This window comes from Clarias gariepinus, chromosome 13, assembly GCF_024256425.1.
Source record: "Clarias gariepinus isolate MV-2021 ecotype Netherlands chromosome 13, CGAR_prim_01v2, whole genome shotgun sequence".
In the NCBI taxonomy this organism is placed as follows: domain Eukaryota; kingdom Metazoa; phylum Chordata; class Actinopteri; order Siluriformes; family Clariidae; genus Clarias; species Clarias gariepinus.
The window spans coordinates 12,366,349-12,381,290 of record NC_071112.1 but is presented as its reverse complement, the minus strand read 5'-3'; the positions used below and the strand labels follow the sequence as shown (position 1 = coordinate 12,381,290).

Genomic DNA, 14,942 nt, shown 5'->3' with positions numbered 1-14,942 from the left:
TCAGGGTGCCAACGCGCATTAAGCTGCTTATTCATGAAAACTGCAATCCTCTGCTCCTAGACTCCCTCTCTCTCTCCCTCTCATACACACACACTCTCTCTCTCTCTCTCTGTTTTACACTACATACCTGCGAATCAAATAAATTAGCCCACTTATTTGCCCTTGTATTTTCCTTCTCTTTCCTTTTCTCCCTCCTGGCCTCCTGCCCTTTCCAGTGCTTTCTCCCATCAAACAGGAATTACTATTACAGAAAAAAAAGGCTGTTCACCCCCACACACCTCTGAAGTGCACAACTCTTGTTATGAACCGACTCATTATTAAAAGCAAACCATCGAGGAACAGAAACTAACCAAATCCTGTGACACACATACCGCGCTCTTTACCCGCATCCACAGCTTTCTTCACACACATCCTCTTCACTATAGTGTTCCAAATTGATTCTCCAAATAGTAAGATTATCCTTTTACTGTGTAGTTAAATACAATTACAATTAAAATTAGAAGCGAACGATGTGGCAATATTAGCCAGCAAACGCTAAGCTGGTGGTCAGAGTTGAGTGGCAGCACTCGCAGGAAGTTGTATAAAGACCTTGCCAAGCTACCACCCACCCATTTTAACAGGTGGGCCTGTCCTGTTAACGACACCCAACTGCTCAGCACCTATCATTGGCACTGCTGCATGCACGCTAATATATATATTTACACTCATATAAATGTGTTCCCACAGTGTGGGAAACATGTAGACATGGAGACAGAGTATATTTGATACATACATGTTGTGTTGACAGGATAGGGCTGGTATTCGTGCCAAAATGTGAGATACGTAAGTGCTGGAGACTCACTGCACAATGAAATCGGATTATCACTGTGGCACTATGGGGGATATCCAGATCAAATGATCTTAGAGAGAAGGGAGTGTGTGGGGTGATGGTGGTGGTGGTGGTGGTGGGGTGGTGAGGCACTTGGGATCTGACAACAGAGTCAATTCTGCTAATTAACTGCCAATTAGCGGGTCCTAAATGAGGGGGATGATGATGATGTGGCTGCTCTGCCAGCCAGCCACAGCCTCTCCCTAGCCAGGCCTCTACTCATCTCTTCTCATCCACTTCATTCTGCAGCTGTATATTTAGAAAGAGCATGGTGCATCATGGCTTCTGCTGGGACTCCCAGGTGGCATCCTAAAAAAGGCCTGACATTTCCATGTGGGTCAATGTTAAACAGATAACCAGCAACTTTAGTCAACTGCCCAGTCAAGACAGTGCATGTGTATATTTCTAATATACACTACATATGTGCGTGCAAAAGAGAGAGCCAGAAGCAAGAAAAGCGGTGTGCCTCAAAAATTTAAAAGCCTTTGCTTTCAAGAAAAAAAAAAAGGAAAGAAATCCCATGCTCTTGATCAGGAGTTAAAAAGCAATGTAAGCCTGCCAATTTGTATTTTTTTACATTAGATTTGGAAAATGTTAGTTATTATTTTGCATTTCATAACAGCTGGGAGTGCCAAGTAAGCTGGTCATAAAAAAATCATAAAAATATTATAAAGCAGCTCTGTTTCTGCATGTCTCACGAGTGTTTAAGGGGAACAGGAGTTACCAAGCCATTAACAAAGCTGACAGTGCAGGGAACACTTGTGCTGGTCCAGACTGGCACAGGCTTGAGGGGTGAGAGAGGCCTTGGAGGGCAGTTCAGCTCTAACTTGGCAATGTTGGCAGTTTCAATTTGTGCATGCCATTGCAAGATGAAAATCAGCTCAGACACTGCATTAAGACCGGCGTTCGGATGTGGTATCTAGGCATTTGAGCATGTTGAGGTCAAATCTGGCTTCTTCAGCCTTAGCAGGCTCATCTATTTCACACTCTTATTTCCATATCCATGTCTGCTTGTTCCTCCAGAAATAATCGAGGCACAAAGGGAAGAGTAAGTAAAAATAGAAAGTGGCACAGTGCCCTCTTTATTGTTATTGGTGATCCACAGCCGTGGCAGCAGTGATGACTCTGGTGGCAGGGAAATGGTCCAGCACTTGCACACTAGGCGACAACCCAACAAGGGCTGATTTCCTTCCTTTTTTTAGTATCCCTCTCTGTGTTCGTCTGTCATCGGACTCATCTTTCAGACTGTGGAACAGCGGTGTGCCAGGCAGACTATGCTGGGGAAAAGGAGGGGGTAACTAATGCTTGGTCGGTGTGTTTAGGGAGTAAAGCAGAGGCATGTCGTGCTGAGCCTGATGCTGAGACATGAAAGGATGCGGTCAGGCCCCATTTAGCCCAGACTGATAGAATAACACACAGGCTTTGAGAATGACAACTGCAGCTGGAGCATCCCATTTTACTCTCTCTCTCTCGCTCGCGCGCGCGTGCAGTTGTTCGCTTCCTGGCTTCTCTTTACCTCAGGACAGAACAGCGTGCTATCATGTGCAAATGCAAACAAGCCACACTTTGGTTATGCTTGCCTGACTTTAAAACCCCGCAAAATGTAAATAAGAATAGGTGGTTTAAAGGCTGACTAATAGCCACCTCAGTGCAGCCTTTATCTCTGAGGATGCTGTGTCATTTCAGCAATCAAACCAAGTTATTGTTTGAGAAGCTATTAATGCCCCACCTTTACACACAAACATCTGCAGGCACACTGTACTTTAACCTGCGCCGTGGGAGTGTCTTACAATAAGTATTACTCTTGTGATCGCTCTTGCTTTCTAATGCAGGTGAGTTTAGGCATTGGAAGCAATAAGAAGTTGTAAAATGATTAGGAACAGTATAAGGTCTACGTAACAGATACACACATCAGCACACAGCTGGAATTGGTATAAGGGCAGCATAGGTGAGAGGAGGTACATGCACAGGTAAGGAAGGAAGGATTTGCTGGCAAAGCGAGACGCGGGATGGAAAGAAAGAAAGAGAGAAAGAGAGATATGCGCCGTCTACTGACGTTCACACAGAGCACCCTTGTGCCATCCTCCAGGGCCAATTGTGCCTTAGGACAAAGCGGTGATTCAGCACATCCTCCCCTAAGGGACAACTGGAAACTGAAGACGTTGCCCTAACCCCAACCCCTCCCCACCTTCTTTCTTGCCCTCTCCCTGTCTCTCTCTCTCTCTCTCTTTACTGCTATCTCTTTGTGCTGCCGGCTAGATCCACGCCAGTGCCCGATATCAAAGCAAGGCCATACACAATGCCTGTTTAGAGCAGGAATTCAGAGGCTTTTTGGCCTATCAACAGGAATTTCATATGGCAGAGGTCTGTCATATCCTAAACTCTACACTACCTCCAGCAGGACAAGAAGACACTGGGGTGAAGGAGGAGGAGGAGGGGGTTGTCTGAACAAAGGCATGTTTAACTCAATGTCTCTACCTGACTGGTGGAAAAAAAAAGGATCCTGTCTGTGGCTCATCTTTCGCAGCCTCAGAAACATGTTGCTGTTAGCGTACACTGTGAGCCTGGAAGATCTATTTCATATGGGTACGAGTTCTGGGGAAGGAACAGAGTATTTCATGTTGGTCTCTCTCTCTCTCTCCTCCCGAAATGAGGATGCTTCCATCCTTCAGATTTCTACAGCCTCTTCTTAAGCAGTACCAACGTGCTGTGTTTTGAAGATTTCAGGGCCTACTTGCATTTTGTCCGTCCGTCTGTCTGTCTGTCTCTCTTTTCTGTCTGTCTATTTCCAGCCCCTCTGAGTTTAGCAGCCTATTTCTGCATTAATCACCATGACACAGGCAAGGCAACTCAATTTTCTGCTCCTATAGCTAAGGTGCATGGCGCACTGAAACGGCAGCAAGAGGCATGAAACAGCCAAGCGGGGGCTAATCTTTAGTTACTAGTGTAATTGAAATGCTATCCACACTGTAGGGTGCATTAAAGGCAGATAACGGCAGTTCCTGTGGTCAATTTAAGTAGCTTGACTTCCCCCAGGAAAAAAAAAATTGGCTGCCAGATAAGGCAGACAAACCAGGCTAATTCTCCAGGCATGTCCTTCATTGTGATCCAGGAAAAATGAAGTTTAAAAAAAAAAAATGAATCACAGAACCAAAAAAAAAAAAAAAAAATCAATTGACCCTCGGGTGGCTTGTGAGCCTGCAAGGCAGATAAACCTAAAAGCTTGGTTAATGTCAGCCTGTCTGTATAGAACAGATAGAGCACTCTGTAAATGAACCAGCTTTGATAAATATATTAAGAAATGCGGCAAGTAAAAGGCAGGGACTTCTCATTTGTAAATAGAAAACCCCGTACATGGAATTAGAATGATAAAATGGGGGTTCCGTGTAATTAAGTTTGTGTAAAAACCCGAAATCCGTGCAAATACCTTTCCCGGAATCGTGAAAAGGAGCTGTCAGTCCGATTAATCTGAACATCACCGACAAAATGTAGCGAACAAAATGAAGCTGCAGATAAAACCGGGCATAGCATTTTGATAAGTAATTCCTGTATCATTTCTTTGCTTCTGTGATCATTTTATTTAATCCACCACCCCCAGTTATGTGCTAAGCCATGTACAAAGGCAGTGCTGGCCAAGCCACCGGAGCCTTAATCCACCATATAGCATGTGTAAAATGGGAAAGGGTTTTAGGGTGGCGGGTGGTGGTGGTGGGGGACAGGCGACGTTGTCGGCACCGCGAGCGATAGAGGAAGCAGGATCACGGTCGGGAGCACAGGCGGAGGCGTAGGATCTCGCTTTTCTGGCTTAAACATATCAAAGTGAATAAATATATATCAAACACAGAGTGGTGACTCGGTGCTAAATGCTGTACTGACTGATAGCTTGGTGGCTTGCTAGCCACGGAGGCTCAGGAGGTTGAAAAGGATGAGGGGAAAAAAGGGAAGGAGTGTAAATAAAATGCTTTTCAGAGTTTATGAGCATTATAATAGATTTGGCTGGAAGGCAGGTGCATGTGAAGGCTTTTAAAAATGAAAGCCCGGGCTATGCTGGTGACAGAGATAGCAAGCGACGTTGAGACTTGACTTACCAGTTGTTTACTTGTAAGATGGTTAGGCCTGTGTCTTGAGCTAGCTGCTTTTTCTGTTCTTCTGATGGGTACGGGTGCTGGGGAAAAAGTGAGAAAGAGGGAGAGAGAGAAAAAAAAAGGATTTAGGTTTTTTTTTCTTCTTTTTTTAAAGACTCATGGCTTAAACAGGAATGTGTACCTTATTGTTGTCACCCACATCACTTTTAGTGTTAATGTGTTCAACATGTGTTCATGCCAAGTGAGTTGTGTAACACAAAGTCTTTACTTTGGTTACACTAACAGAATAGTGTGCGTGTTTAGTCATGACCTCCACCCTACTCAAATGCTATGCTGATGTGTACACACACACACACACACACACACACACACACACACACGTATGCCTGTTAGGGGCAGTAAAACAAGTTTGTCAGTAGCAGCAATGCTACTCCATCCACACACACCCCCACCCCCCCACAAACACACACACACCCCACCCCACCCCCCCCACAGGAGATAACCACAAATCCACACACCGCACACTTCCACTTTTTACAGCTACAGATTGTTTGTAACATGCTGATCATTCCACTTGGCACTTCCTCTGAACTCCGCTGAACTCCCCTGCTGAATGAAGCCCAGGCCTGAGTGAATAAGGACAGAATAAATCTTCCGTTCCTAGACTGCTACGACGGGGAAAACATATGAGGCTAATTTCTCTCATCCCTGGTGTCTTTTCATCCACCGCTCCTGAAGGCTGGCCAAATCAGTAGAGCAAGACGTTTCTCTGAAAGATCTCCCGTTGCTGCAAGTTCTACCTGAAAATGTAATTCCCCAGCCACGGATGCAATGACACAATTTGTGTCAGCTTCAATATGCCAAATACAAGACAACAGAAATGACAGGCCGGGATTTTTTTTTTTGTTTTTTTTTTTCCTTCTCTCGCTTGTCTGTGCTGTGAAGCATGACAAAACAACCCAGATCTGTAGTGACAGATGTCTTTAAGAGCCAGATTAGGGCTCAAAGCTCACAACAGAACAAACATCATACCTCACTTTTATATTCAACACCAGAACACAAGCACTTGCACAAGCACAGCGCTCACGTACGCACGTTCGCTGCAATGAGCTGAGGAACATTTTGTATTTAGTAACACGAGGGTGTGTGCAATATTGTTTGCTGTTGATGTTATTATAAACCTTTGAGAACTACTGTAGAATATTGTCCGCATACATGAATGAAAAAGAACGGATATACTCTGTAATTTGATTTGATTATTGATTAATACAGAAAGCTTATAATTAGTACGAGAAAAAAAAAAACAACTCGAAATTTAACGGATTTAACTGGTTATAAAAGAATGTTTAATAAGCTTTCTGCTTGTGTATAAGCTAGCTTTTAATATTCGAAAATTGGTAAAAAAGAAATATGATAATGCTTGCATAAAAATGCATTTTGTGATTGCTAGGTGATGACATCTCTTTGGCAAAAGGAGCTTAATTTTTTTTTCCTCCTTCCTGCACAGACACATGTGTGATTGTGTATGAGAGGTTTTGTGGTGTGTGTGCGTGTGTTTTCCTTTACCCTTTCATCAGTGATCAACAATGCATAACCAGAGCTGACTGTCTGGACGCTCTGCTTTAGCCTCCTCGTATTAACTGGGTTGAGCCATGATACGGCGGAGAGGCAGTAATGATACTGCACGGGGTGAGGGAGACAGAGAGAGAGTGTGTGTGTGTGTGTGTGTGTGTGAGACAGAGAGAGGACAACAGCAGATTGGATGTGGTCCTCAGTCATTTACATTGTATTAAGGCTTCCTGGGCCGCTTGGGCCCGGCACGGGTCATCAATCGGCCCGTGGCAGGCTGGAGCACAGCACAGCCTGGTGATAAATGCATGCTTCTCTGCCTGCAACAAAATGAATGGTTTGAACAAACAAGAAAGATGTCTCATCAAGGAGAGTGGAGATATTAAAACCCCAAGTGGACAAAAAAAAAGAAAAGAGGATGGGGAAAAAAACCCTGAGTAAGGAGATTTTCTGTGACCACAGAGACATGACACTAAAAAAATCCCGTTTCATTTAGCGTGACTTCATAGGCTTCGTTCTGCACGCTGCACTGAATGCAGGCTTGCATCTTCCACCACTCTGCAAATAACTCCTACTCCTCACCTGTCTCACTCTTATTTCCACGCCTGCTTTGTCACAACCGGTTGAACACACACCCCCTTCGAACACACACCCCATCAAATTGCACAAGCACTAAATATGTTAAGCGTTAAGGGCTAACATGTATTGTTTGTAAAAAGACAAGAGGTTAAAAAAACAACAACTCTTTTTTTTTTTTTTTGGCCTTCTCCCTCAGTGCCCCTGAAGAACATGCTTACTTAATGGCTGAAATGCAAACTTGCTACAGAAGATCAGAGAAATGATTGAAAATCTCCTTGCTCGCTTCAAATCCAATCAATAGAGCGAATTACAAACTCCCAGTCCAATATCCTGAGAAACTGATTGACCACAAAATGTGAAGAAGTGCAGTCTATAAATAATTAGGCAGAGAAATGAGCAGGTTATTTTATTGCAGAGGCCAGCGCTCGCCTCCGATCGAAACAACTCTGTTAATTATGCTGCGGCCTGTTAATGGCACTGGCGCTTTGCTTTCCCCAGCAACACTCTGTCTGTCTCTCTCTCTCTCTCACTCTCAGATACACACACGTCCTCATTCACACTCACTCATTCTGTAAGTGCCTCATGGGATACACCATTGGATCATGCAGCCCACTGCAAGTACATGTTGGGGTTTTTATTTCCCAGAGTGCATATAGTGTGTGCGTGCGTGTGTGCGCGTACGCTCTTGTTCATGCGGGTGTGAGCGCTTGCAGTCTATCGGTTAAATTACAGAGTGCTGCGGTTGAACGTAATGGCCGCTGTAGCATCAGCCCCCCAACATCACCTCCGACGACATCCATGTACCCGCACTAATACAGTGCAATCCCCCCAAGACACACACACACACCACTCCCAGAGCAGGGGGCTGACCATGCTGCTGATGGATGACTTCATCAGTAGAGAAGCAGGCTGCAGGTCAGTAGGAAAAGGAATCCTGTCGTTTTCTTCATGCTAATGAAGCTCTGCAAATCACATGTTTTTTTTTTTTTTTACTTTTACACACAAGACCCTATAGCCTTCCCTTGACTATACACAATTTATATATCTCACCTCCCCCTCCCCCATTAAATGAAGCTTTATCGGTCACCAGCAATAGCATACCCGGGTTATAAGGCAAATATTATTTAAGCTTATTAATTAACCACAACAACAATAATAATAATGATAATAATGATAATAATAATAGTTATGGAGTATGCATAACATGCATATAGGCCAATTTTATCAATACTTACAATTAATTATTTATCAATTAACTAACAATAATTAATTAGTAATACCATTCCTTACGCATAAACAATAATATGACTAATCATGTTGTTTATTTACATCATAATATTGCATCCTTCTCTTTTTGGAATCAGGGTATTGCTAGATTTGAATAAAAACTGTAGATTCTTGCATTTATGTCTCAGCTGAAAGCGCGACCCAGAGCTGTATGAGCTGACGCTTAGATGTGACATTTTTTATTTACATAAAGAACTGTTAAAGGGAGCATTGTTAAAACTGAAAGAAGACATTTTAGCAATTTGTCTGTCTTCAGTGTATGTGTGTGTGCATTGTGCAAGTTAAAGAGAGGTTAGTGTTTTGTGTTTGTTTTATTTTCATTGGGAGTAAGCTGCTTCCTGACAACAGGGTGAAAACGGGCAAGAATGCAACGAGACTCAATGAGTCAGACTGCCAACTGAACTGCCACACCCAGCCCCTGGAAACACACACACACACACACACACACACACACACTGCTGTGTTTTATGATACAGTACAAGCTATCACATACATGCCCTCCAAAGCCAAACGTGTGTCCCAGTAGCACTATCATGGTCCATCAGTGCCTTCAAACACAAACTCACGTCACTGGGATTCTGCATTGTGATGGACCGCAGGACGGTGGCTTCATGGCGAACTACTGCTTGTTTCTTTGGACATAAAACAGTTATCTAAGGGATGCTTAGTCCGCCTCTTTCTTTCCTTCCCTTGCCGTACCCCTTGAAAAATCACTGTCTCCACTCTTATGCACTGCACTGTTGGCTTTGTGCCAGTCCCCTGTTTTGCTCTACATTGTTAATTTATGTTCACTAAAGAGGTGCAAGGTTCTTCAACAACTTTGGCTATCAGTTCGCTTGCCAAGCAAACTGTTGCCTTGCAAAAAAAAAAAAAAAAAAAAAAAAAGCAGAGAGAGAGAGTGTAAACGCATGGCATGATGGGGAGGGGTAATAAGGAGGGGTGAGTCAGCCCCTGAGGATGTCCTAGAACAGGGCTGCTGAGGGCAAACATGCATTAGGGCTAAAAAGCAATCACTCCCACACTCTTTCCCAAGGCTATCTGAGGGCAACATACACGCACAGTGCTCAGTGCCAAGAAACACCCGGCGGACAGTTAGCAGAATGTTTAGTCTTTAACTTTGGTTCATAGTAGGGGCTGCCCTCAAATCCAAAGTTATTAAGTGAACTGGGCTTCCTCCACTTTGATATTGATTTTCCACTAAAGAACCTGAAAATTAACAAGCTGTATTACTAAGTGCGAGCACAAATCACCCCAGTCGAAAAATACGCATCTCATATACTCTATAGCCTCTATGCAGCCTAATCTACCCTCACAAGACAGTCCGTATGTGTGTGTGTGTTTGTGTGTGTGTGTTTGTGAGGAGGGTGGGGTCCAACGGTAATAGTAGGGATGAGGGAGGACCGTATGACTTGGGGACAAAAGCCCCTCTTTGTTTCTTTTGCTGCCAACTTGCGCCATGGCCTGCAGCCATAGTGATGAGGCTGTTTAATCATCAGATCAAGTTCGTGGCTTCCCTTTCCACCATGGCCGGCCAGTCCTTTCAAGGGGAGCAACCTGATCTGCATGTCCTTGCAGGGGGAGAGAGGAATAAGGAGCAAGAAGAGAGGTTGACTCTGCCTCTCATCCATTCAGACATGGGATTTGACCCATTCAACCTAATTCAGTTGTCTTTCCTAGACTCAATCTACACCCTAAGAGTTTAACCTAGTTTATTAGAGCTAGGTGTTTCTCTTTGTTGAGTTAACTGGTTAATCGTGCTTCCCAATACTCTACACACATCAGGCCAAGCCTCAGTGTCAGAAACCCCTGACAATGGCTTTCATTCAATATTTATTCATATATTATCCTTTTGAAGGAGGGACTCACCACTGTTTATGGGAGCAGTAATGGGATAACAGCTGAGGGCTGTCCATTGTTGAACAGTGTGGTCAAACCCAGGCCAGGGGTGTAAAAGTGAAAGGGAAAGGCTTACAGCTGGGTCAGGAGGTTTGGCAAAGCCTAGCCACTTGTCACTATTGCCTGTCATAAAGTGATGTGACTATTCATGCTTGAAGCCAAATTGGGTCAGTCTAGTGCATAAACATCAACACCAATTTAATGGCCTGAGAACACAACTGTAAAGCAGCAAATGGAATGGACAGACCCGAGCAGAAGACATGGGGCCTGCTAAGAACTTGCTAACACAAATTAAATATTCATACATACACTATATGCCTTGTTTCACACGCCTTGCTTTCTGAAAACTGTAATACTTTCTCTCTCATTCATACCACAATCTTGTAATGTAATTTTGTCAAGGTGTTCCTATGGACCTTTCTTCCCAATGTCTCTACAATGTTTGTGTATTCCTCATTATGTAGACATTTGGTCACTATAAAGAGCTCAAGACATACCCTGCCCCCACTAAACACCCCCTCCCTTGAGCAATGTCCCCTGTTCTGTTTTACCAGACTCTGTAATGACTTTATCGGTCTGGATGGCACCAATAAGCAACAGACTCTGGATTCCTCATGGCACAGGCATTAGACCATTAGGCATCTAACTACCCCCAACTACTGCTTCAGCACAATCCCGATCTCCCCAGTTCCAAGATCCCCAAGGCTGCGAGTCTTTTCTTTCATTCTTTCTTATACATTGATTGCACTAGCGCAAGTAAAGGGGGTTATTGTTCACTTGTGAATGCTGAAAAGAACTGGATTCTCCTATATAGCATAACTTAGTGGTTGAAAAAAAAACAACACTAATCACCCTAATCACAGAACCTAGAGTCCTTCAGTCAGCCATCCCCATGTCTCAGAGGGTCTCCGGAGTGTGCAGCTGATCTCAAGCTTTACTTCCTATTGTGGTGCTGCTTTGCTTTGAGATTGAGACCAGAATGGGACAAGAGTCTGATCTAAGACTAAAGTAGGGGCTTATCTATAGAAAGAAAAATGCTGTGTGTTTAGAACCCAAAGCTCACTGCTAGAAGTGGCACTTGCAGGTTTCTCTCTTTTTTTTTTTTAAGTACAAAGCTAATGTGAATGAGTATTTACTCAGACAACAGATCTCTTTTTTTCTGAGGAAGAGATTTGTTTAGGGAGATTAACCGAAAAATGGCTAAACTTAGCAAATTTCCGCTGTAACACCAGCAGGACAAACAAAAACCTTAAAGGCTAGAGCATAATGTCAAAAGAACAAGAGCAAATCTGTGATGTCAAACTCGGTTTAAGGTCAAAACTCTCCGAAGAATAAGCCCAACATTTAGCCATTAGCTGGGAATGTGGGGCAGGCTGCAAACAGCTGCAGGGGCCACTTCCTGTAGGTTAATGATGCTAAAAGTGTAGAAGTCAAGCATGGCGTCCATTTAGCTGGCTCTGAGAGAGGACTAAACAACATCTCAGCAGAGAGGCCAAACCCACTACTCGCACATACACACATTCATTCTTGTAAAAGTGCAGACACTTGAGCCAGCAGAAACAGAAAAGAATAACTGCACATAGCTAAAGGCCACTCCATTAGCATTTTTTGCTGGAATGCTCCTTGATGACAGACGGAGCTGAGCCAAACCTCAATCCTTCAGCGGTACCTGTGCAATATTGCGTTCAGGAATGCTACATGGACCTTTAAAAACTTCTCATCTTCTCTGTTAGCTTTACAGGAGAACAATTCTGCAATTTGAGAGCATCCAGGCAGTGTATTTGCTGTTAATTGAAGTGCCTGGGAGGCTTCGACAATCTCCATGTTTCAGAGTTGAGATGGAAGCGGAGTTTAAATGGCTCTTAGAGGCACAGGGCAGATAGAGGACTGCAGGGATTTAAGCACTGCCATGTCAGCCAACTTTAAGAGCATTCCAGTAGCCCCTTTACCCTGTAGTGCTCTTCTGCTCAATCCTGCCCCTAGGCCTGCTGACCCCTGACCTGGTCGGTCGGCTTGGCTATAGACTCCTCGTTTGTTACTGGTTTTATCCACTGACAAAGCAGGCAGGAAGCTGGCAACTGCCCAACAGCCCCATGGGAGGATGACCATCAGCTTGCTCAGCTTACCACTTATTAGAGGAAGGGAGGGGAGGGGGATGGGACTGTTGCGGGGGCTGAATCAGAAACGTGGCTGACCTTTTTTTTCCTTGCCGACAGTTTTTCTAACTAATGAAACGTGAAAAAACCCTGGAAGCCACAAATGTTCCTGTCTCCCGCTAACCCGATCAGCAACGCGTGTTAGCGCCTATCAGGCAGTGGTCCAAGGTCCTGATAGAGAGTCTGACTATTGTGTGTAACAAAGCACACCAAAATATTATAAATATCTCTCATATATATTCAAACTTTACTTTTTTAATTCTTAATTTACATCATAATTTACTGGCCTCTAATGAAGTTAATAAAAAAACACGTCAGCCTTAAATCTAGTAAATTTCCCAGAAATATCAGGCTCTTTCTTCCTCTCCCTAGCCTATACCTCATACTGAGGCATCAAAGGGAGCTCGAGTAATCCAAACATAGCCTCTACTCACAAAGCTCACGTGCTGTCTTAGAAGGAAAGATAAAGGGAGATTTGCAGATCCACTAAGAGCTTTTTGGACTGACCCAAGCCACAGAGAGAAGACCCTGAGATCAAGCTCAGTGCTTTCTCTGCAGCAGAGAGTCTAGGCCTGAGAATGCAGAGGTCTTCAGGACTATAGCAGGTTAGGAATACAGGGGAAGGCTATTAACCTCTAGGGCTAAAATGCACTCTGATGGCTCCCCAGCTCAGAAACCGTTGACAAGCATCTGTGTTCTTTTCAACAACTTATTGAGCTACCCCCACCACCAGCACTGCCCCTTCCCTCTTCAGGAATGTAACACAACCTCTAACTCGTAACCCAAGGCCTTCCACTACTGCATCACACTGATGTGAGGTGTAAGACAGCTGTTGTTGAATTTTTTTAATGCACTTACATTTCACACTCCGTCACCCAGCCATTGCCTTCACTAATGCTTCATGATGCAATCAGGCGAGGGAAAGTACAGTAGACTTTGATCAGCAGTAATCAGAGTCCATACTACTATAATGGAGTATGAAAGTGCTTCAGTAATGCTTGCACTATTGATAGTGCAGCTCTATTGTAAAGGAATGAAGGCTTGCTTTCTTTTTGGGGAAAAAAAAAATCACCCAAGTCATTATCCAATGCCAGAGCTTAGAGCAAGGCCAGGGAGGAAAAAAAAATCTTTTCCCATTAGGTTTACAATAACACACTTCATATTTACCTACAAATTTTAGACTGTCCCAATGGCCAGGACCTGGAGGCTCATTCAATCTGCTGATTGTCATTAATGTCTCAGGAAGTCATTTTTCTGAGTGAACCCTGCTGGCTTATACCAGGGCAACTATGGAAGGGAACTTTAAATATGTCTGACCAGTCTGGGGCCGGGGGTGGAGGTGGTTAGCAGGCTATAGAACATAGAGGACAAAAGATCCAGTCACCCATTGGGCAAACCAATGAGGAAGCCTGTGCCAAGAAAGCCAGAATGGAGCGTATTTGGCTGTTGTGGTAAAAAACATACTGCAGACATCTTGAAACAGCTTTGCAGATCGCTCTAATTCTGGGGCTTTGAGATGGCTCTCCACAATTCCATTACTGTCAGTGGTTACCACATCTATTATAGCAATTACAAGCAGGTTTCAACACTAGGAATGCTACGAGGAAGAATTGTTAACATCTGCAAAGCTTGTTCCATGTATCAGAGGTTGTCTTTGCTTAAACACATATCTTTTTCACTCACAGCACTTTCCTTCAATGTCACTCCCCGCATTTATTTACTTAATTCCACTCAAACTGTGCCTTAAAGTGATCCCTCTCAGTTTGAGTCCAAATAACTTAAAATGATGCGTGAAGGCTTGCCTTCCTTTTTCTCCATAGGCTTCATTACTTTTTAATATCTGTGCAGGAAGAGGGAAAATGGCGTGGAGATAATCAATGGTATAGAAGCAGTAGGCCATTAATCTCCCAATGGATTCCATTCTAATACACACACTTGCATGGGCAAACATAGGCTCCGTTGAATGCACATGTCTGCCTGGATGGGTGACTTAATGAAACAGCAAACTCTTGCCTCCTCAGAGGAGTTTCCTCTCTGTGAAAAATGAGTTATCCAGCATTTTCAGTGCATCACAGAGGCAAAGGAAGAGATGGAAACAACACATTGAATTCAGCGGAGACTCAAGTATGCCCCATGCGAGCGAGCAGCACAATGTGAGCAGCAGGCCGGAAACAGTGGGAGAACTGGAGCAAGTCCCCATGGAGATTTTATCAAGGATCCCTAATGTGAACAAGAGTTCAGCTGATCTGGGAGTAGGACACAAAGACAGGGCAGGGAAGGAAAGGTGACCTGCAGTAATGAAGCAAGGCTGAAGGACAGATAGATAGCCAGGGAAAGACAGAGATAGGGATATGGGGAGGGCAGAGAACGAGGGGAAAGGGAAAATGGGGTAGAGATAGAGCGAGAGAGGGAAAGATGATATGAGAGACAGGATATGAAAAGGATAGAGAGACAGCCAGTGAAACAGAGGCAGGGAAAGAAAAAAAGAAGAAATGCCCACCA

The 14,942-nt window shown here is 44.0% G+C and overlaps 1 protein-coding gene across 10 annotated transcripts in view; it reads right to left on the bottom strand.

Moving 5' to 3' along the window:
- meis2a (Meis homeobox 2a) overlaps window positions 1-14,942 on the bottom strand; it is a 69,936-nt gene that overhangs the window by 17,077 nt on the left and 37,917 nt on the right. For all 10 annotated transcript variants that reach the window (XM_053509439.1, XM_053509438.1, XM_053509440.1 and 7 more), the window contains one exon: window positions 4,957-5,033. In XM_053509439.1, coding sequence (XP_053365414.1) covers window positions 4,957-5,033 — 77 coding nt within the window. The remainder of the gene's footprint in view (window positions 1-4,956; window positions 5,034-14,942) is intronic.